At 39.6% G+C, this 22610-nt stretch overlaps 5 protein-coding genes across 5 annotated transcripts; 3 read left to right on the top strand and 2 right to left on the bottom strand.

Moving 5' to 3' along the window:
• Nucleotides 1-279: 279 nt before the first annotated feature.
• On the top strand, nt 280-3763 carry mtg1 (mitochondrial ribosome-associated GTPase 1). The gene is made up of 11 exons (XM_044046145.1): nt 280-521; nt 598-662; nt 1546-1650; nt 1731-1817; nt 1914-1970; nt 2201-2291; nt 2369-2430; nt 2527-2623; nt 2856-2937; nt 3036-3148; nt 3493-3763. Exons 1-11 carry the CDS (start codon nt 419-421, stop codon nt 3588-3590), a joined length of 960 nt encoding a protein of 319 aa, XP_043902080.1. The 5' UTR covers nt 280-418; the 3' UTR covers nt 3591-3763.
• A 72-nt stretch (nt 3764-3835) lies between these two features.
• sprn (shadow of prion protein) lies at nt 3836-7179 on the bottom strand. Its single transcript, XM_044046147.1, has 2 exons — nt 7128-7179; nt 3836-5268 (listed from the first exon to the last, which is right to left on the bottom strand). Exon 2 carries the CDS (start codon nt 5249-5251, stop codon nt 4784-4786), a length of 468 nt encoding a protein of 155 aa, XP_043902082.1. The 5' UTR covers nt 5252-5268; nt 7128-7179; the 3' UTR covers nt 3836-4783.
• Nucleotides 7180-7201: 22 nt separating this feature from the next.
• Nucleotides 7202-11126, top strand: echs1 (enoyl CoA hydratase, short chain, 1, mitochondrial). The gene is made up of 8 exons (XM_044046146.1): nt 7202-7373; nt 8497-8694; nt 8797-8924; nt 9129-9228; nt 9348-9452; nt 9619-9738; nt 9829-9896; nt 10682-11126. Exons 1-8 carry the CDS (start codon nt 7280-7282, stop codon nt 10745-10747), a joined length of 879 nt encoding a protein of 292 aa, XP_043902081.1. The 5' UTR covers nt 7202-7279; the 3' UTR covers nt 10748-11126.
• A 3964-nt stretch (nt 11127-15090) lies between these two features.
• Nucleotides 15091-18294, top strand: fuom (fucose mutarotase). The gene is made up of 6 exons (XM_044045045.1): nt 15091-15216; nt 15385-15453; nt 16528-16598; nt 16694-16792; nt 16901-16974; nt 18027-18294. Exons 1-6 carry the CDS (start codon nt 15132-15134, stop codon nt 18091-18093), a joined length of 465 nt encoding a protein of 154 aa, XP_043900980.1. The 5' UTR covers nt 15091-15131; the 3' UTR covers nt 18094-18294.
• A 487-nt stretch (nt 18295-18781) lies between these two features.
• On the bottom strand, nt 18782-20500 carry si:ch211-217g15.3 (uncharacterized protein LOC368914 homolog). The gene is made up of 4 exons (XM_044045044.1): nt 20203-20500; nt 20039-20093; nt 19855-19886; nt 18782-19774 (listed from the first exon to the last, which is right to left on the bottom strand). Exons 1-4 carry the CDS (start codon nt 20208-20210, stop codon nt 19078-19080), a joined length of 792 nt encoding a protein of 263 aa, XP_043900979.1. The 5' UTR covers nt 20211-20500; the 3' UTR covers nt 18782-19077.
• Between the last annotated feature and the right edge of the window lie 2110 nt (nt 20501-22610).

Here is a 22610-nt window from a genome sequence, read left to right as displayed (position 1 = left end):
TGGATGTGTAAAAACACAATGGAAAGCTAGACATTTGTGGCTGTTAAGAAACAATGAATAATGATACCACATAAACAGCCTGTAGGAATTAAACACTGGAGAAACAGTGTTTTAAGAAACACATTAAAAGTGAAACACTGGGCCTTAAAATCTTAATTTTCAATATCGTACAAACAGTGGTGACCAGAGTAGTTCAGTTTCTCTCCTAAGGAGGGCAAACACGTGTCCTTTCGCATTTAAATGAAAGAGCGAAGAAGTCATCAAGCGGAACAAAGTAATTTCGCCGGTAGATTCCAGTCGGCGTGTAAACAGTGTGGCGCATCAGCATGTTCTCAGTATTGATGCTTAAATTGTAGGTGTAGAGGTTATTTTGAATGGACACAGATTTAAAATCAGGCATAGTTGTATTTATGTAACCATGAAACTGCACCAGGTTCTGCGAAATGTCGAAAAGTTCAGAACCGTTTTCGACTTCGGTGGACGGGATGTGGCTCACTGGTTCCCTGGACACATGGCTAAAGGTGACAGCTTTACCTGCAGGGTCATGTCAAATGTACATGTATGTAAATGTCTGTGTTTTCCTCTCACTGTCTGTAGGATTGAAGCAGATGAGAGCCAGCCTCAAGAGTGTGGACTGCACTTTAGAAATCCACGATGCAAGAATATCCTTTTTTTTAAGCTGAATGTACAAGTGTCAGAAGTATGGGTAGTTTAATGTTAGTAAACTTGCTCTTAATGTGTTTAAAAAAATAATATTAAAAAAAAAATCTGTCGATACATCCCTCAAATGTTCAGATTTGTCCATAATCCAAAAATATTTTTTACTGTCATAGCTATGAAGATTAAATCACAAGACTTGTTTGGTTAATAATCATTTTATCATTTAACAGCCACTCAGGAACAGACTTCAGGGAAGTAATACGTGCTGGACAAATTGAAGGACAAAATAGGGCAGCTCAGTTTTTACAAGTGAATCTGCAGGAGCTTATTGATGCATTTTATCATATGACATGATATACACTGGAGGGGGAACCAGACTTACTTCCCCAGGACATGACAACACAGCTTGTGTTGTCATAACCAGGAGAAAAACTGTAATATAGTTATAGCATGTTGTACTGTCCTATTACAACAAACTGTCTTTGCACAACTGTGTCACTCCAGAAACACAAGGTATTACAGTTATATTTTCTTCAATTCAATTATAAGCAGAAGTTTGAGCAAGCCGACAACTGGAGAGAAATCCTTCTTAAATTCAGTAAATGCAGTATGCATATGACTTATTATTGGTCTGACCTTAGCGGATACAAAACACACTTTAATACTGTATGAACCTTTTCATTCATGCTTGGATTACAGGTCTAGTCAACTAAGCCATTTATAGAGAAAGAAATCGACAGATTAAACTTTAATTAATCAATTAGTTGTTCGGTGCATAAAATGCAAATAACAGGCGCACACATTGCACAGTGTTTGAGGATAATATCTTAGGAGTATTGTCAGGTTAGTCTGAACACTTTGACAATTCTCTTTAACATTAAGCACATGCCATTTTCTGGAAGAAACCCCATGTTTCAGGAGACTCTGGATGCCAAGCCACATGTGCTAATCCTCAACAAGATGGACCTTGCTGATCTGAGCAGCCAGCAGGTTAAGTCTGTTACAGTTTTAGCAGCGTTACAGCACAAAGTCAACAGCAATTTAATTTCATCTGTACATTTACCACTTAGAGAATCCTTAAGAAGCTGGAAAAAGATGGGGTCAGGAATGTTCTTTTCACAGACTGTTTGAAGCAGAGAGATGAAAATATCAAAAAGGTAGAGGTCACTTTTGTTTGGTCTACTTCAGTTAATATGGAGGAAAAGGTCTGAGCATGACTTTGCAAATTATTACTGTTTTCTTTATTTCTATAGTTGGTGCCAATGGTGATGGACATTATTGGAAACACACCACGTTTTAACAGAGATGAGGTCTGCTCACTACAAACAATATCATAATATATTTAAGCTTTGAGAATCATTCAAAATTATAAGGCCGCTGAAAGATGCAGCCGTCAGCGCATCATCTAGCTTAAATTTATGAATCTCTAAACTTATTTCAAATGGCATTTAACTTATTACATATTGAAGATGGCGGAGGTTACATCTTAATGTGTTGTCCAGTTACCTTAATTTTTCTTTTTGTCATGATAAACTTGCAGAATACAAACTATTGCCTGATGGTGATCGGAGTGCCTAATGTGGGGAAGTCATCTCTAATTAACTCATTAAGAAGAACAAACTTAAAGAAAGGTATGGGTAATAAAACATTTGAGAGGCGCTGGACATTGATTCAATATCATATTTTAATTGTTGGAATGATACACCAGGTCGTGCATCTCGAGTAGGTGGGGAGCCTGGTATAACTAAAGCGGTCCTTACTAGAATCCAGGTAAGTGTCAAAGACACGGTTTATCTTTTTGTATATGAGTGTGTGTTAATTGCTTTTTGCATCTGTGAAGTACTTGTTACCTGCATTTGTCTTCAGGTGAGTGAGCGACCTATAATATACTTGTTGGACACACCGGGAGTCCTGCCTCCCAAGATTGAGAGTGTTGAAACTGGCATGAAGCTGGCTTTATGTGGTGAGTGGAACATTGATTATAAATTGGTTAGCATTCTTGCCCTGTTAGCATGTTCTCCCTGTGTGTGTGTGGGGGTTTTCCCATGACTCATGTGCAGTAGTAGTGGAAGAACTGTAGATGAATGACTGTTATTTAGGAATCACCTTGGTTGTGGTATATTTAGCGTCAGAGCTCTTATGTGTGTTTTTTAATGTGTTAAACTAATATTTTCATTAATTTTTTTATCCTCCAGGAACTATACTGGACCATTTAGTTGGGGAGGATATTATCGCTGACTACTTACTGTATTCCCTAAACAGGCTGGGGAAGTTCAGGTGTGATTTATTCATTTATTTTTGTATTTATTTTCTGTCATAATGTATTGATCATGAAGTCCCTTTGATTCACAATAGCATGGTTGTTTCATGTGTAGTTACGTGGAAAAATACGACCTGCAGGAGCCCAGTGATGACATCCAACATGTCCTCAAACACATTGCTGTGAAACTTAAAAAGACCCAGAGGGTCACAGCCATCACTGGAGTGGGTAAGAAAACACTAACTCCATTGATAACTTCTGTTTTTATATAGAATTAGATTAGTAATAAGAGGAATAACTAGAGGTTTTACGCTGAATTGTATATATTAAACAAACAAAGTACAACATTGTGTCTCAAAGGCCACCATAGTTCCCTGATGTGTAGATACAGAACACAAACCACAGGACTCTTTTGAAGTGGTAGGCAGCACATGACGTGTTTAGTTTCACTGCCACTAAAAAAATATTGATTCTGTCCAAGAGATGTATGTAATTTGTCTTCAGTTTGATGGCACGATCAACAGCCTATTAACAAATGGCCTTGCATTGACATTGTTCTTTATCTCCATCAGGGAACATTACTGTGACTATCCCAAACTACACAGCAGCAGCTTATGACTTCATTAGAGCTTTCAGGAAAGGGGAGCTGGGACAAGTGATGCTGGACTGACCGTTTGAATCCAGATACACAGACTTTTGAGGTGCTTTTCCAAGTTTCTCTTTAACCCGGAAGAAGGATTTATTTTTAACCACAACATACAGTATGTCTGGTGGGAAACATCGTCTGACATTTTGGGGACATGATAAATTCTGTTTTGTAAATTAAAAACTCCACAAACACTGTGTCCTTTGTAAATAAAACTGTTGAACTTAATTCAGGTGCAATGTTTGGTATTCGAAAACATGAGGCACATGTATCTGACAACTATTTATTATCATAAAGACAGTGATAACAAACATGTTAGTATTAACATACTGTGTACATAGTGTGAGTGCACTTAGATAGATATGGAACAGTCGGTTGCTCCTGAGTTTCTACAGCAGGTAAAAAGTTCTTCTTGGACAATGGACTGGCAACAGTGAGAGCAGCAATTAAGTCTTAAGAAGTGAGTTGAGAACATTTTAGCAAAATTACAGTATAAAAAGGATGTAAATTGCACAATAAATTCTTATGATAGAGGACATACTGCTCTTAGTCTGCTAACAAAAATCAGTCATATAACTGAGCTGAGATTTTGTAGAAAGGAATAAAACAATTTAAAATTTGAATTTTTTGAAAAGCAAAATGTTAAAATTACACGCATCAGTTTAAATGCTGGTTCTTTCACTCAGTTCACCAGAGAATACTGCAGTTAAACTGCAATGAGTCCAGGTTTATTTTTAGAATCAAAATGACAAATAAAAACTTTCTTTTAGTCGGTCAGAGTAGTGATGGCACTCACACTGTTTCGATGGCCAGCAGTTAGGCCATTGCTTCTGTTTGTTTGCTTTTCATCAAAAATATATTAATTAGATGGAGGAATCAAGATTTAGTGAAGGAAACAAATCTGATTACTCTTAGAGTTTGGCCCCAGTATAACACAGAAGTGTTAGTTATAAAGTGCACTCTTCAAAAGGTGAAACAATGTCACAATGACTGGTAATGTGCTGGTTATGCATGTTTGTATAGAGGATTAGATGTGTAAAAACAGTACAGTACAGTGATGTTTTTTTTGTTTTCCTGTCACTTCACCACTGGGCTGCACCTCTAGCTGGTCCCCCCCATGCAGATGCCAGTCAGTCCTGCTGCACATCATAGTCAGATCCAGAGAAGCTCAGGCCTAAACTGAATCAGAAATGTATCATAAATAATTTAAAAGAAATCTACAGTGTACAGTCCAAGAAGAGCTCATATATGGGTGAAAATGTTGCAAAGATGATGGCAACCAGCTGAGACAGAGAAGATCCCATATGGGCTGAACCCGACATCAGTGCATCAAAGTAATTGGTCCTGTTGTAATAATCCAGTCCGTCCTCTGAGCTGTCGGCATTGCTGCGGCGGTAGGCAGACGCGTACCATTTATCCGCAGTTAGCGCCACTGCTGCCCCTGCTGCTGCAGCACTTGCCACCTTCACCGGGGATGTTCGCCCCGCTGACCTGAAGCGAGAGCGCGTTCCACCATAGGCACCTCCTCCTCGGTAACTCCCCCCCGTGGGGCTGCGCGAGTGGGAGCCTCGAGAGGAGCCCCGGGAACCTCCACGACCGCCCTTGGCCAGCGTGGGCTCACACAGGAAAGCAGAGAGCAGAAGGCAAGTCCAGCATGTTGCAACCAGCTGGTTTATTCCCAACATCTGTGCAGGGAGAAGATCTAATGCAGCAAAGAAGCACATTTTAGGCCTATGTGGGGTGGACGCACAGTATCACTGCACAAAGTCTGAAATGGAGAAGTTATGCCTTATCTTTTAGTCAATAATTTGATTATGGGAACATTGTATAATGTGTTAAGTTGTAGCCTCATCATCAGTCATGCAGGGAGTACTGAACAAATATTTTTAATTAACTGATTCTACTGATTAATTACACCGAAAACAACTGCTTTGGTCATCACTCGTTTGTGTCACGTACAAAAGTCGTGCAGGTGCGGTATGATGACCCCGCCCCCGTTGAGGAGGTACTATGGTAAAGGAAAGCGACCAAAAGCTCGTAGAGTCTGGCCGTGCCGTGCTACAACTGTATAGTGAAGAAGCACCATTTGAGTCACTGCTCTTCTCGTTCCTTGCAAGCAGTGGATACTGACGATAGCAGTGATGGCGACCTACATAATGCAAGGCCCTTGTCTATGCACATATAAAATGCTTATTCTAAGGCTATGAAAATCAAACAATTTTTTTATCTTGGAAGCATTCATTTACTTCATATTTTTGGGTAGTATACTCAATTTATGCCTGGAAACCCTCCTAAAATGTTACACACTGAACCTTTAAATCATGATTTTGAGCTATGATCTATGTGTTGATCAATTCTAGAGTATATTAATATATACAGGATATACATTGTGGATTATTATTATTATTATGAATAAAAGGCACAGGCTGGCATGTCTGTAGGTGATGCAGGCCACCGTAGATGCTCCATTCATATCTAGCAGGTAACTAAGCCATCAAGTAAAAAAAATACATATTTTGTATTAGTAATATTGTTGCACGTTTGCGTTTTATCTGTTTTGGATTATGTTAATCTAATGTATAAACACTGCAAATGTATGATGTTTATCTGACTGCATCCTCAGCGTCGCTTGAATGAATCCCACCATTATAAAAGACACACACACGTGAATAATTCAGTGGATCCAAAAGCTTAATTGGTCCTTACCTGATTCCCCGTGTGTTTTATTTTTTAAATCCCAGTTTGCCTTTTTGGCGATCGCAGGAGAGACAAGAGGCTATTGTCGTGCGCGATGCATGAAGGCTCGCTCATGCGGCTGACTGCGAGAACGCGCGGCGCGCTCAAGACGTCCATTTATGGTATTGTATTTAGGTATTATTTTATTATTTTGGATTATATACATGTTTTTTTCATCTTATTCATTCAGTGCGAAATGTCTAATTAATTTATGTATCCACCTACTTCAAATCGTGTGATACATAATATCTAATCACTGAGTATTTATGGAATCTGTAAATAGTTTTCCTACATTATACAGAAGAATCATATTTTTCAACAAAAACATTGAAATAAAATTGGGGGACGAGGGGAATACTGAAAAAGGTTTGCCCTATTCTTTGAAAACTATTAAAAAAATAATAATTTTTCCACAAGAAAAATGTGAAGAGGATTCTACCCTACATTGAAGTGACTTGGTCACGTGACATAAAAGCTTTTGAAAAAGTGCACTTACTTATTGACACATTTGCAATAACCACAGTTGTGAGATTTATTTTGTGTAATGTTCTCATGTATCTGTCATTTGTAGAATATTTTTTTGGATAGTGTGCGCAGAAAACTGTAATTTTTTTGACGGTCCCTAAATAAAGCCGTTGTTGTCAGTGGGCAGCAGTAAGCTAATGTTCTAACCACCCGCCACGCGAACGTGCAGCAAACGCCGGGTGAAACTGATGAACGAGCCGCTGTTGGAGTTGGGGTGAAGGTCTGTTAAATATCCAACTTTTGATTAATGTCACTGCAGTAGAATAAACATATTAAATCCGATATGTTCGCTGCCCTCACCGGTTGGTAGCGGTAATGCGCCATTGCTTTGTTTTCACCGAGAAGAACAGGAAGAAGGACAAGAAGAAGTCACAGGAGGCGGAAGTTGCATCCAGAGCATCGAGGAGAACTGGTGGAGCGACGTAACTGACAACAGTAAACGGAAAGAAGTCATGTCGTTCCTCTGCAGAAGAGCCGCGTTGCTCTTGAAGCCACGCAGCACGTTAGCGCCGGCTGCATTGTCCGCCGCCCGCTTCTGCAGCTCCGGTGAGCGTTTCAAACTCAGCTCAGGGTCACTCACTCTGCTCCAGCCACAATGTCATGAAACATATGACGTGTTGATGTGTGTACTGCAGGCAGCCTTGTGTAAAGTAGATAAAAAGGATACTTGAGTAAAAGTAAAACTATCTTACCAGAAAATGACTTTGGTTGAAGTCACTTTGTATAATATTACTTAAGTAAAAGTCTATGGAGTTTCCTGTACTTCGGTAGTATCAAAAGTCATTTTCTGATATAAAATGTATTTAAGTTTTTAGAAATAAATGTATTAAAAAAAGTAAGGCATTGTGATTGAGTCATGATAGCTCAGTGGTAGAGCAAGTTGTCTTTCAACTGGATGGTTGTGGGTTCAGTTTCTGCTAGTCTATATGTCCTTGAGCAAGACACTTAACCCCATGTCGTAGCGTGTTAATGGGTATGAAAGATGGGTGAATCCTAAAAATGTAGTGTAAAGCAGCTCATCAAGACTAGACTGAGACTCTTCACCTTTACCCCACAAGATGAGTCCATGTCTATGTAAGACCTTGACAGTGCTGATCTTCATGAATGATTAACCAAAGCTTTGCCTTTCCTTGTGTTTCTGTCACAATTAGTCAGACCACTCTGGTGACCCATCACCTGCCCCCAGGTAGAAGGTGACACAACTGCTACAAGCAGTAAACGCTGAACATGCAGCTCTTTACAAACCTTGGTTTTAGTTTTCTCAAATACGTTTTAAGGGTATAGAAGAGCAAAATCCTTAATTGTTCTTCTGTCTTGCTATAAGTAAAATGAGTATTGTTGTGATTTAGAATGGGACAATTAGGGGTGTGCTGAAAATATTGGCATCATGCCGATGCCTCTGTCAATTCAGATTACAAAATCGACATGGTAGCAAATACAGTAAATGTCACTTAAGCTGCAGGGCCAAAATAAAGCCAGTGAAATGTTAAATGGTATGTTATTATTATTCAAAATAAAAGTATGTCTTGTAAAGTGGCCTCTATATGTTTCACGAAAGGAAATACCAAGGCCTAGATATTAAACAATATCACTTCACCTCGAGTTGTTCTGGAAAATATCAGCTATATTTGATGCAGTAAACTATATTGTTTATTACTCCTTCATGCAGGTGGTCAATATGAGTATATTTTGGTGGAAAAGCGAGGTGAGAAGAAGGATGTCGGTCTCATCCAGCTGAACCGACCTAAGGCTCTTAACGCTCTGTGTGGCGGGCTTATGAAGGAGGTCGGACTGGCGCTAGATTCATTTGAAGCCGACAGCGACATTGGAGCTGTTGTTATCACCGGCAGTGAGCGAGCCTTTGCTGGTGAGTGAAACTGGTCTTTTTTTCTTTTTTTATTGAGATTTGTATCCACATCTTATCTTTCATCTGGTTGCGACAATAAATCCATTTATTATGTTTTTTTAGCGGGAGCCGACATTAAAGAGATGCAGAATCTAACCTTCCAAGAGTGTTTTAGTGGAAACTTCCTGGCTCATTGGAACAGGGTATCCACAGTAAAGAAACCTATAATTGCAGCTGTCAATGGATTTGCTGTGAGTGGCCTTTTCAATTTATGCCATTTATATTATAAGCTGAGAGAAAGTACCATGTATGACAGATGAGTCAGTCAACATAGGTCCACCATGTTGTTCATGGGGAGGCAACAGAATGCTTGTCAATATTTCCTGAAATCTGAAACAATGAATAGAAATCTCATTTGATTCTTTCACGCTTGACTCTGCAATCTAATCTCTCAGCTGGGTGGAGGCTGTGAGCTCGCCATGATGTGCGACATTATCTACGCAGGAGAGAAAGCACAGTTTGGTCAACCTGAGATCCTGTTGGGGACCATTCCAGGTAAAGACTCACTCGTATCTCCTTTCTTTCTCTGTTCAGACTTCATTCACTTCCTGATACTCAGGTCACCAGAGTCTCGTTTTTGAGGCAGCTTTTTAACCACATGTGTCTTCCTGCAGGAGTGGGTGGCACCCAACGCCTGACTCGTGCGGTGGGCAAGTCCCTGGCTATGGAAATGGTTCTAACAGGAGACAGAATTAATGCTCAAGAAGCAAAACAGTCAGGTAACTGCATTGTAAGAAAGTAAATATAATCAATCACTGTACATGAGTTGAATTTGTGAGACACTTATTGTACTTTACGCTCCATTAAATAAACATTCATTTCATGTACATACTGTACATATATATATATATATACATTTGGAGCTGTACTCTTCTTGTCCCTCAGGTTTAGTGAGTAAAATCTATCCCGTGGACCAGCTCGTGGCTGAAGCTGTGAAATGTGGAGAAAAAGTGGCCGCCAACTCCAAACTGGTCTCTGCTATGGCTAAAGAGGCTGTAAATGCAGGTGTGTAACTTTGGTTTAAAAGGCTGTATATCTTAAAACATTGAGTCGGTTTCAGTTTTGTGTGACTTTTTTCTCTTTGTGTGATTTTAGCTTTTGAGCTGACTTTGGCTGAGGGCAATCGTATGGAAAAGCGCTTGTTCCACGCTACCTTTGCTACGGTGAGTAGAACAGCCAGTGTGTCCTCTGCTACACTAGGTGGCGGTATACTCATTATAACTTGTCAGTAGTAGGCGATAGAGTGTCTTATATTCTTTTTTTTAAGCACAAACTACAGGCAATTTTCCTTCATTCCCACCAACTATATAAACACCTACTAAAAACATTTTAAATTTATTTTAATTTGTGGAAATGCGTCACAGTTTAAAGTTCACTTGGCTTGTTTTTATGAACAGACCAAAATAAAGGAAGAAACGTAACGTTTATGATTTCTGCACAATTATTACTAATTGTAGCCAGATTCTATTAGGAGAAGCAGAAGGGGCTCAACTGTCACATTTCTGGGTTGCACATTTGCAGCCTTGACTATTGAGACACAGCAAGTATGTTGCAGACTAAAACACGTAAGCAGCCGCATTTTGTGTCTTTCTGCTGTCCTTTAACCTCAAAATATTTCATTCACTGAGCTAACAGAGCAGAAATTTGGTTTTCTCGTCAGCCGTTAAACGCACTAGTCTGGCTTTCGTCTTCTTCTCTGCAACAGCTTCTTTTATTATTTTTGGCTCCAAGCCCGGGGGCAGGACCTGTGGAACATGAGTAGAGCACTAGGCCGGTTTGGATCCAGTTAAACATTATTTGATTGCCAACTGCATTAACTAGGTGTGTTAGTCTAAGTTTGAGAAATTCAATTGTGTAACATTTTAGCTGGACTTACACAATAATCGATTTTTAGAGAGACTTAAATGATTTTCTGACAGTCGAGTCATGATGTACATTTGTGTTTCAGGAGGATCGCAAAGAAGGCATGTCGGCGTTTGTGGAGAAGAGAAAGGCAAACTTCCAGGACAAATAGGAAAGTCCCCCGATCTAGAGCTCAGCCAGCAAGACACAGTTCCTGAGACCGATGGATTATTTCCTTATCCACATTAATACGAGTGACACAAATAAAACCCCGATTGTTGTTGAACATGTAAGCTGTTCAAAAAAGATTCTGGCAGTGAGTGACTTGTCATTGTGAGTGCATCTCTGCCTGCTCAGGCTCAGTATGTGGATCATATCAGTGTGCCAGTGTGGGTACACTATAACTGTGTTGTAGCAGGTGTGTAATTTGGACTGTCGAATGTTTGTCTACATTTTGTAGGCAGCTTGATTTATCTGTGTAACTTTACAATTAAAGCTCTGGTTTAACATGGATTCACACATTTACTTCAATAAACCAACTATTGACACTATTTTGAAATCGAAATCGTCTTAATTGTCATTATACAACCGAAACTGCACAACGAAATTTCGAGGTCAGATCAGAGCCGCTGCGACTGAGCGCGCCGCCACAAGGGACCAACCTGACCTTATGGTGGGAGGAAGCCTATGCAAACACGGGGAGAACAACAGTGCTCACCACCTTTGATGAGATACAGTATTTGTCTCATTTGCTGGAATATTGCTGTCCATGTAAATACACCGTAGTCAGACCTTGGAGTGTTTCGTACACATTTATAGTTGATTTGATAAATTATGATTGCACACATTAACTCACATTTGCCTCTTAGAACACGGAGCCTTTTTCCATTTCTATGTTAAAACACATATACAGAGGCTTTAAGAATGTGCAGTACAGAGTGTCTTCTATCCTTTATTTCAGTACAACCTATAAGCAATTTGATGAAATTATTGTTTTCCATTTTCACCAAGTATATAAACACATCTGAGCAAAAATTCCTCAAAATGTTTAAAATTGGATTGAATTTGTGAAATTTGGAAATATGTCACAGTTCAAAGTTCACTTGGCTTGTTTTAAAAAAAATAATAGAAAATAATGTGTTCATATAAGGAGTTGTGTTTTCTTCCCATGGCAATTTACCAAGGGTGCACATAAGGGTTAATTATTATTCAGGTTTTAGAGCCTGGTTTATAATTGCATCTTTGAAACACATGAGAGATTCAGATAGTTATGTCGCTAAAATCCAAAAATAAGTGTCTACTTCTCGCCACTAGATGGGGTGCTTGTGTTTCTAAACACAGGAAAGGCTGTTGAGCGGAAAACCACTGGGTTGAATGCAGATGAAGTAAAACTCACTGGGTGCAACTGGGAGTACAGTTTCACCTTTAGTGTCAAGCCTTTAAATTATGTTAGAAAAAACAGAGTCGGCAGAAAAACATTGTGCTTTAGTAATTCATTAATTAACGCATCGGTCTATTAAAATAAAATTAAAAGTTTGTGTAGTATTACTGTAGATGGACATAAAGAAGAATAACCATCCAAGTTCATCGGTATTATCAGATTAATCTATTCAGCGACATAAAATTATAATTTTGATTTCAAAGAAAAACACCAGAACAAATTTGGTTAGTGTGTGCTTTCATCTGCCGCTCCAATCATCGCACAGCACCTTTTTTTACTGTCTGATCTTCACACGGCGGCGCCCCATATCCTCACAAGGCCATGGCCTAATTGATTTTTATTTTCATTCAATATTCCCCCGGAGTTTGCTTTCTTGTCGGCTCCCTGGCACCAAACTTAAAAGGGGAAGGAGAAGAAAAAAACGTGTCTCCTCAGTCCGCGGGGAAGCACAAAAGTTTGCAGAGAGGCTCAGAAAAGAAGTTCCTTTCTGAGGCTACCGAAAGGTCAAAACAATAAATGTAGACTCAATTGAGGCTCTCCGCGCTGACAAAAGGGGCAAAACGTTACATTTTGGCAGCGCAGACCCTCATAGCGTGATAAACTCATTTAAAGAAGCCGAGATAAAGAGAAAGCAGCATGGGTCCAGGAGAGGGAGAAAGGGGGCTTTCACTTCAGCAGACAGGCTTGGCTCCTGCAAGGGCCTTTTCTCCTGCTTCTACCCAGCAGCCTCCCATGTTCCCTCACTCATATTCCTACACTGCACAACAAGCTTTTACATTCAGGAATTCATTTCCACTTGTTCCCTATATGGCAAAGGGTTCCTGTGAGTGATTACTGTAATTCAGCACTGTTAATCAGCAGAAAACTAAATATAGTGCGACACAAACCCCACAACAACGACTAAAAGGACAGTAATAAACTAAATTGCAAATGTCTCTTGACTTTTGTCAAAGCCTTCTTTATGTCCACATGTCCTCTTCCTTTACACCATTGTGATCTCTGGTCATAGTCAGGATTCCTCAAGCATTTTTTCATTCACCTTTCAGCTGAGGGTTTTCTGTGGCTCACATGAAACAGGTTGGGTGGAGGGCTTTTCGTGATCTGACAAATATTTTCATTATCTCACATTCTTGGCACCAACGGGGACCACAGAAACATTCAAACTGTGCGTCTGCTTTGAATTATGCCCACCCAAGGGTGTCAGAAATAACACAGACTGACGTCGAACAGACTGTGCAGCCTGTTGTACAATGACACGATGTTTTATAGCTTCTATAGACGACAGGCAACCAGGGGCGTTTTAAAAGACTCGGCAGCCCCAGGCAACAGGGGGCATGGGGGGCCTTCATGGAACCAAAACAAAAAAAGCTAGTGGCATAGGAAGCTTCCAACCACAATATTGAAGACTGGGCTGTAATATTAGGGCTGTAAAAAATAACGCGTTAACACAAGATGATTAATTTGTGGAATTGCGCAGAGTGGGCATCACAGACACACACACACACATACTCAGCTGCTGCAGAGACAGCAGCTCAGAGGGAACGTCAGTGAAAACTATTTACACACACGTTCCACCGAAACTCTGTTACAACCTCCGTCCACATATCTTCAGTTTTTTCTTGTTTAAGAAAATTAATGGGGTTTTGGGAAACAAGCGATTCACTCGGCAGATGACCACTCGTTGTCAACAACACTCGTTCTGATTGGTTCATGGTGAATTCGTCGGAAAAGGAAGCTCGGGAAAATCGACCACAATCCAAAAAAATAGAAGTTGGCTGATGTGAATGCTGCATTGAGTGGACACATGTTCGAAAACTATTTCAAACGTGCAAATTATTCACACGACAAATACGTGTCTGGTGTGCAAAGGCCTTTATGCTCAGAAAATGTAAAATGTTAGTCAGTTAATTTGCCTCAGCAACACATTTACGTGTGTGCAAGTGTAGTTGAAGAAAAAGGCTTCATTGCATGATGCATCCCTCCTATATTTGCTACTAAAATAGCAATATCCAAATTGTTTAGAGTGAAGGCTATTTACTATAAAGATTTTCTTTTAGATTGATTTAAAAATGATTCTGATTGTGAATAACACATCCTTTAATTGCCCAGAGGCATAGGAGGAAGCCAAATTAAGTTTTTGTGTGGTATGATTACGTTGATATGTTATTTTTATATTTTAATAATGCCATAATTTGTATTTGTCATAGATAAAAAAAAAAAATGGTTAAGCAGACATATCTGCCTACCTGCTCCAACAACATGAATGAATGTTTCTGTCATATTTAGGAATGTGGATTAATCATAATGAATCCACAGCTACGCATGAATAATCGTATTCAAATGTTTAGCCCTAATATTATATATATGTATATATGTATATATATATATATATATATATATGTATGTATATATATATATATATATATTTATATATATATATATGTACATACACAGTGGGAGAGAGAGCGAGAGAGAGAGAGTTTTGTGGAAACATAATACAGTACTAAACAAAACATGTAATATTAATCCCACCCGTTATTTATTCTGTCTTTAAATATTTATAATTTAGTTTGCTTGTTTTTAGAGAGCAGACTTTACACACACTTACTCAATCTAACCAAACAAATGTGTCTCACTGATCACATGATACATCTCCAAAGATGATTTAGTTATAGCAAGATAGTGAAGAAGTCAGGAAAAACATCTGTCTGACAGAGACTGAAACAAACAAAGGATGTCAACATAATAAATGCATGCGAGACACAGTTTTTTTTTACAGCATTTTTACTTTTACCGTTTTTATAAATTTAGACAATATTCTGTTTGCTACTTTTTTCTTTTTTGTCTGCGCTCAAATTGATGTGTAATATGTAAACCCTGTCATGTTGTTATTAAGCCTTTCTGGAGACATTTTTATTAAATTGAACAGTTTATCAATTCATTTTATTTATATGAAAAACCCTGCCCCATTTTAATCACAGTGACTTTTTCCTGATGCCAGACCCGAGCCTGCATTTGTGGCGAAGCTAAACAAAGGGGGAAGTAGGGAGGAGTGACTGCTCTCACTCCACTTCAACACTCTCTGGTCGTGTTTCTCTGTTTGACAGCGAACAACATGGTGGTGTTGAAAGGAATCCCGTCCGTGTTGTCACCTGAGCTGCTGTATACTCTCGCTAAAATGGGCCACGGTGATGAGCTGGGTATGGCATTTGTTTGTAGACGTATATGTGATCTTTCTTCTACACAGTGGAAGCCTGTGAATGTTTGTGCACTCACTGTATAAATGATTATAGGCTGATGCTAAGGCAACACCTGAGCAAAGAGTGACTCACTGAGCCAGGATCCTCTCTCTTCTTTCTTTCTTTCAGTTCTTGCCGATGCAAATTTTCCAACATCCTCCATTTGTGCTTGTGGCCCACAAGAGATCAGAGCTGATGGTATGAACATGGTATATATCTTTAAATATAAGTCCATGTCAGTGAGGCCGAATTCAAATACAGTTTTAAAAGTTAAAGGGATAGTTCGTTGGATGGTGGATATACAGGATATACACTTTCTACTGTACAATTCATAACACATCGTGCCAAGAGTAAGTGTGTGTGTGCTTTCCTGACTACACTTAAGTAAAACTGTTCAACTGCTTGTTAATGCCAATATTTAATCAGCCAACCACACTGCAGCCCCTCTATGCATTTAGGCATGGAGCCAAGTTGACTTAAATGACTTTTGTGGTATGGTTGTTAGTTCCAGTATTTCAGGAACTGCTCATCTACTGTACTTTTTATGCACGACTATGTTTAGGGTTCACAGAGACAGCTTCAAAAAAGAGAAAATATCCAGCGAGCTGCAGTTTGCAGTCTGGGCAAAAATGCCTGGTTGATGCCAGAGGTCTGAAGTGAAGGGCAACAGTAACTCAGTTAAAGACTCCTTACAATCGCCTCGAAGACCACATCAGGTGTCACTCCTCGCCACATTGTCATTTGTACCTTAAAATATGAGTTTTATGAATTGATTTGGTGACCCAAAAGAATATCTACTGTGTCTCTGAGAATGGCTGTTGTAATATATTGACATAAGTAGGGGGCTGTCATTTAAAACATGGCTGCCAGCCAGGACACACAAAGAAAAACAAGATTTAAGCCACTTCATAAAATCCATGTCTACTTAATTCTAAGTAGACATGGATGGAGGTCCCTCATCAAACTCATTCCCTGCTCACTGTGTGTCCCTCATAATAATAATAATAATAATAATAAGTATTTTGGCATTTTGTAGATACACTTCCTATATGTTCCCAGATTAAAATTAAAACATTATTATTAAATGTACCTGGACGTCATCTGATAGGTACAGATATTTACACATAAAAGCAGTTTGCTCTAACTAGCCTCAGTGTATTTATCCTGCAATTCCAAACTATATACTGTATAAAAACAGAGGCTTTAAGTGCTTTTCGGGTGAGGGAACTTTATTTTAAGTGGATGTTCCAACTGTGTCTCATTTTAATGCAGGCTTGGATATACCACAACTTTTGGAAGCCATTTTGAAGCTGCTGCCCCTGGACACCTACGTCCCCTCTCCGGTACAAACCCCATAATAAGCTAAAGTCAACAAAGTGATTTCATCCTGCTAAATTGTCTTTCTTAAAAATAAATCTTCACTAACATGTTTTAACAGGCTGCTGTTATGGACCTGGTAGACATGGACAAACAAAGACATTTACCTGTCCCTGTGTGGGACATCTACACTAATTACTTGTCTCAGGCTGGGTCTCAGGTAAAACAGCGTGTCCATCAGAGTATTTAACAAAAACAAACTCAAAGTACTACAACCTAAACTGTGTGAATTTGGACTCTTTATGCATTGATTTCTTGTTTTACCCAGGCTCCTCTTGAGATGGTGGAAAGGTTCACGTTCTATGAACGCGCCAAGAAAGCGTTTGCTGTCGTAGCCACAGGGTGTGTATTTCCTCTGCCTTCACTTAAATATTATAGCTGAGGGGTTCGGACACTGTGTGTGAAAAAGGGAAACAAAAAAATTTGGAAAAATATTTTCACTATGATAAAGTTCAGGGGGGCACACGTTTGGTGTAGTGGTTAGCACTCTTGCCTTTGTGGCAAGAAGACCCGGGTTCAAGATCCGGTTGGAACAAGGGCCTTTCTGCATGAAGTTTGCATGTTCTCCGTGTGTGTGCATGGGTTTTCTCCGGGTTCTCCGGCTTCCTCCAACAGTCCAAAAACATGCAATATGGGGATTAGGTAAATTGGACACTCTAAATTGTCCATAGATGTGAGAGTGGATGGTTGTTTGTCTTTATGTGGCCCTGTGATGGACTGGCAATCTGTCCAGAGTGTACCCTGCCTTTCGCCCTAGGTCAGCTGAGACCCTCATGTGATGGATAAAGTAGTAGAAGATGGATGGATAGAGATTCTGTGCTGGGGGAAACCTTTCTTAAGATCTTTTAGTCAGTTGTCAGGTTTGTTTCTTTTAATCAGAAAAATTGTTAGTCATAAAATGGCTACATGTTATCAGTCCCTAGATTTTTGGGCACAGTTCTTGTACTACTAGACTTGTCCCAATCGATTTATTAAATTAAATGTGTCCACCTTTGCGAGTCCTACTACTGTCCATAAACTTATATTCAATTCTTTAAGCTGAAAGTTTCTCGCTGTTGTTTTCCTTCTCTCTGTACAAGCTTCTTTTGGAATTCCCGGGTTTAAGCCAGAGGGTGTGAACTGTGGCACATGTCTGACTTAAGATATTATAGTTGCAGCTTGTCTCCCTATCTAATTATCTGGGCGTGTTAGTCCTGCTTAGATAAATTCAAATTTCTACAATTGCCTGTGTTTTAAATGTCAGTCAAACTGACTGTGAAGGCACTGTCATTCAACTTGATTACCAGTTAGTATCACAACTGGTAATCAAGTTGAATTGGTAGGAAAGGTTTTCCAACATGTCTTTAAATGTGCAGCTGATTAATTGTAATCTTTTCTCTGCTCTGTCTCCATAGGGAAAAAGCTCTTTATGGTAATTTGATACTGAAGAAGGGGGTCATTCCTGCTCAACTGCTGCAGTGATACACCAGCGTTCAAAGTAATAATGTCCTAACGCCTTAATCATCAACATGAGGTGTCATATCAAACTAATCATTCCAGAAGTTCAGAGTGTAAATACACTTATACCTAAAATATGATGTGATTCACTTCTATTAAACCTGTAGTTTTTGTGAATAAAGTCTTTGTTGTACCTGCAATTCAATAAACCTAACACACATTTGATGTTGTGATTAAAGCATCACAATTGTGCTTTCCATGAAGACATAGTGTGCTAAGGTACTAGTTATTCTATAATGAATTAAGTTTCAATACTCATCAATATAGCAACCTTAATACCACAAATAATATTATGCCAGAATAAAATTAGCCGACTGGTCAGTTTCTGGCTATTATCAGTTAATTTAAAAATATTCTATTCTATAAGATGTTAGAGAATAAAGTCTTTAGGAAAACTGCTGAAATTCTGTGCTGAGGAAAACTATTCTCAAGATGTTTTATGTCAATTGTCTTGCTTTTAAATCAGCACGATGGCTACCTGTTATCTGGGATACTAACTGATAATCAAGTGGAAGTGGTAGTTTAAGTTTTCCAATATGCCTTTCAAAGGGCAGCTCATAAACTTTAACATCTCCCTCTGCAGGGAAAAAGCTCTTCTTGGTAATTTGATCCTGAAAAAGCGATTCATTCTCTCAGAGGATTAATGACCCGGTGACTGTTTCAGGCACAACTTTAATGTCTCAAATGATAATAAAAAGCAGATTTTCTTTTTTGTTCTGCTCTCAACATAAGAGGCAAATCAATATCAATCATCCCCAAAACAATTTCCAGTTTACTTGAGACTGATATGATTTCATATTGTGTTTGTGCTGTACATAATTAAATGGCACACAGTCATGCATGCGCTTAACATCTTGGAATTAGTAGTAGTAGAAGTACTTATACCACAAAGTGAATGATCTTTGTCTGATTTGACATGAGGGTTGACCTCTGTGTCTGTTGGAGGCATCAGTGGTGGTAGATTTCATCCAGATCTTCCTCTGGTTCACTGTACTTCCTCTGAAAAGGCAAATCAGCAGCAGCTTCAGCAACATATTGGTAAGAAATGGGCTGCGGTGGGTCTCTGTGGTACAGGTCGTCCATGTCTTCCTCTGGCTGAAGGTGAACTCTGACCTCAGTTTTATCCTGGACCTCACGTAGCAGCAGCTCCATCTGCACAGGTGCAGGCTGGTTGTCATGATGATACAGGCCATCCTCATCCTGCTCTGGTTCAGAGTATCCCACAGGGACTTGTTCAGCAGCTCTGTATTCAACTGCTAGCGGGGCCAGATGTTCACCCTGCTCCTCCACTACTCTGTGGTAGACATCATCCCAGTCCTGCTCAGGTTCACTTGGGGCCAATTCACCAAAATCAGGGTGGTCGATGTCATCCTTGTCCTCCTCTGGTCGCTCATTGTACTTCATAATATCATCTTCCTGCACAGGCTCTTCCTGGATGTCAGCAGCAGGGACAAAATTCTGGGCTTTGAGAAGATCAGCCATCGAAGGATGGTACAGTTCATCCAAATCTGCTTCGGCCTTCTCGTGCTGTTTATCCATCTTGCTCCAAATCATCATTTTAGGGTCAATGTCATAGTCAGTCTCATCCATGTCCTCCGGGGGTTCCACCTCAACTCCCCGAGGGATCCGTCCTCTGTCCTCCGACCTGAAACAAATACCATGAAAAATCAGTCTACTTTTCCTGCGACAAAAAGAGGTTTAACCACAAAGGAAATCTCTACTTACATCACAGTATCCTGTAATCCTGCATCTGAAGACTGAGAATGAAGACAAATGTTACATAACTGCTGCTCAAATACAAGCTAGTGACCATACAAACACATTCTCCATTTTAAACTCATTAGGAATAGTTAAGTGATGTGACACGAAACATAAGAGTTGTGGTCAACGAGGGTTAATCTGTACATACCCAGGGTTTTGCTGTGACACCAAATATTAAGGAAACACAGGCGAGAAGACAGATCCTGTGAATTAATGTTCAGATTTCAAAGCCAAAACTGAGCACTGTCTAGTCAAAAAGACAAACAATACACCAAATAAGCAATAGAGGTGAATGTGTTATGATTTTCTTACCTGAGCATGGTGTCTCTTTTTGCTCGCAGTTCGATGTTTTATGTCCTAATACAAAGAAACGCAGCGCACTTGAAGCAGAGGACCAAAGTTCCACCTATAAACCAGATACACATTCCTGACCTTTGTATCCTCCGAGCACAGCAACACCTGCTGTAATTATGTTTTCCTTATCTCACTGGTGATGTGGTCACCACATTCTAAACTCTTTTCTTATTTGTGTCTGTCAGTAGTACTTTCAGAAAAGGGGCAGGCAAACAATGCATTTGTTGCATTCTCAGAAGAATCTTCGGTGTCCAGACACTGTGGAATCTACCAACGTGCTCTCAGATTCATGATTAGTTTAAATTAGAGCTCACCGAGGGGCCGCCCACACGGAGACGGCGTTTTAGGGGACCTGAAATGGCCGGCCTTGCGTTTCCATGTAGACAGCAAACAGGCTACTTTAGGAAAACAATGACGTCACATTCCCAGCTCTCTCTTGCACTGTCATTCATTGTCTTGTGTTAAGAGCTTTTAACAACTACTGTCAATGAAAAGTAACGACGAAAGTAAGACGCTAGATATCACTAGAACACGTCCTGTCTTTTCACACACATGGGGGGTGAAAAAATTGTACAATAAAGAGAAGAGAAAACAAAAAACAGATCAGTGTTTGTTCCACACACAATCTGCTGCATTTAATTATTAATGAAATTAGTTTTGTCTCTTATGCAACCGAGAAAGAAAAAGGTTGAGATACACAGAGGATGTAAACTAAGATGATTAATCTAACAAAAACATATATCATAAAGTTTATAATGGTGTCTCACAGCACCACACACACACACAACAGTAGAAGAGCAGACAGACACATCACACACCTCCTGTCCTGTACGAGGGACGGCTCCACTCTGTCTACTTGCTTATCTGCCCTCTGTATCAAACCCATATGTACAATTCCAATGGTGCCCCAGTCCAGGTCACGGGGTGAATGCCAGGCATCTTAATGCTCTGTGAAATATTGACAAGCAAACAAAAACTGTTTGGTTTAGTTAGTCCTGTTGTATTCAGTTAACACATCAATGGGATATTTTGGAATAATTCGAGCAAAGAATTACAGGTGAGAAGATCAAAACCATTCTGGAATTTATATCCTAAATATGAAGGCACCACGTGACTGAAAGCAGCCCAGATCTATACCTAAAAACTCCTCTCAATTCCTTGGATATCTTTTTATACTTTTCCTGTTTCTCGTGCAGATCCTTTGATAGTTATTTTGCTTTCCCCAAGGCTTGGAATCCAGCAGTCAGTGCAGTACTGGATTAAACATGCAGAGGTCTGTCAGGAGCCCAGAAACTCACTGACGTTTTATACACACACGCTGATTACAAGCAAACAGATCACAGGTGAGGATGGTTACGTTTAGTAGCCATTTAAACGCGTGTGTCAGGCCCAAACCACCAGGGTATGTCAACTTTTGATCAGGACAGTTTCTGTTGTCAGTATGTTTTTAAAAAAGAGCAAACACAATTGTTTGATGATAAATGGCTTCACCCCAACCACAAACCATTTTTTGTATTATCATTTATATTCTCTATGTATATAACCACACTGTGTAGCTCTGTTAACCTTGCTTTACTGCACAGTAACCTGTCACTTGTAGAACATAACTGAACCAGGCCCAACAGGACATTATATAGAACATTTTTAGACATAGAAGTAATGGTATACTGGTCTAACTTTATAAAGCAAATCTTTAAAATAAGATAAGCTGCCAGGTTAATAATGGTGACAAACTGGCTGGTGAGTCACTACAGAAAAGCCCAGTCTTTCGGACACCACAATCCCATCCTACAGCTCCAAGCCTTGAAAGTGAGGTTTGATGGATAAAGTGTGCTTCTACCAGTTCACCCACTGCGTCTTGCTCACGTCAAGAAAAACAGCTCTCGTGGGAAGCCCAAAGGCCCAGGCGGTGACCAGCACAGACTGACCACATGGTCCATCCGTGGACTTACAGGAAGACGGGTTCCTCTCTGGTTTCACCTAAATCTGCTTGACAAAAGTGTTGTGGCACAGCAACTGAGTCTTTTGTGACGTGGACTTGACTCCACTACAGTGATGAGGTGTCAAAGCAGTGGGAAAAGTGAAGGGAATAAGAAATAATGTACCCTCTGTAAAACATTACTGTGACTCATAAATCATATTAGATACTAAGTGGTAGATGTGTTTTTAAAAACATGTATTTTTACTGCTCCTCACAAATTGAAAAAAAACATCTGCAGTGTTATTTTAATGTATCTCATTAGGATGATGTATGGGCTATTCATGTTGTATCTGGTGGTGACGTTTATGTAGTGTAATTACGCCATTATCCTGGAAGCAAAACAAGCATAAAACATAATGTTAAACGATGAGTTTCTCTTCTGTCA

This window comes from Solea senegalensis, linkage group LG15 (genome assembly GCF_019176455.1).
Source record: "Solea senegalensis isolate Sse05_10M linkage group LG15, IFAPA_SoseM_1, whole genome shotgun sequence".
Classification (NCBI taxonomy): Eukaryota; Metazoa; Chordata; class Actinopteri; order Pleuronectiformes; family Soleidae; genus Solea; species Solea senegalensis.
The sequence above is the reverse complement of the archived record's forward strand: the minus strand, read 5'-3'. Positions and strand labels throughout refer to the sequence as shown.

Excerpts from the sequence above, each read along its gene's own strand:
- echs1 (XM_044046146.1), top strand. The coding sequence starts at position 7,280 with ATGTCGTTCCTCTGCAGAAGAGCCGCGTTGCTCTTGAAGCCACGCAGC. Across the intron at positions 9,229-9,347 it reads CCTGTTGGGGACCATTCCAG|GAGTGGGTGGCACCCAACGC; the intron begins GTAAAGACTCAC and ends GTCTTCCTGCAG. Across the intron at positions 9,739-9,828 it reads TAAAGAGGCTGTAAATGCAG|CTTTTGAGCTGACTTTGGCT; the intron begins GTGTGTAACTTT and ends GTGTGATTTTAG.
- si:ch211-217g15.3 (XM_044045044.1), bottom strand. Across the intron at positions 19,887-20,038 it reads GTGTCACAGCAAAACCCTGG|TCTTCAGATGCAGGATTACA; the intron begins GTATGTACAGAT and ends CTTCATTCTCAG. Across the intron at positions 19,775-19,854 it reads GGATTACAGGATACTGTGAT|GTCGGAGGACAGAGGACGGA; the intron begins GTAAGTAGAGAT and ends TATTTGTTTCAG.
- sprn (XM_044046147.1), bottom strand. The coding sequence starts at position 5,251 with ATGTTGGGAATAAACCAGCTGGTTGCAACATGCTGGACTTGCCTTCTG.
- mtg1 (XM_044046145.1), top strand. The coding sequence starts at position 419 with ATGAAACTGCACCAGGTTCTGCGAAATGTCGAAAAGTTCAGAACCGTT. Across the intron at positions 1,971-2,200 it reads CACGTTTTAACAGAGATGAG|AATACAAACTATTGCCTGAT; the intron begins GTCTGCTCACTA and ends ATAAACTTGCAG. Across the intron at positions 2,431-2,526 it reads CGGTCCTTACTAGAATCCAG|GTGAGTGAGCGACCTATAAT; the intron begins GTAAGTGTCAAA and ends ATTTGTCTTCAG.
- fuom (XM_044045045.1), top strand. The coding sequence starts at position 15,132 with ATGGTGGTGTTGAAAGGAATCCCGTCCGTGTTGTCACCTGAGCTGCTG. Across the intron at positions 15,217-15,384 it reads GGGCCACGGTGATGAGCTGG|TTCTTGCCGATGCAAATTTT; the intron begins GTATGGCATTTG and ends TCTTTCTTTCAG. Across the intron at positions 16,793-16,900 it reads TGTCTCAGGCTGGGTCTCAG|GCTCCTCTTGAGATGGTGGA; the intron begins GTAAAACAGCGT and ends TGTTTTACCCAG.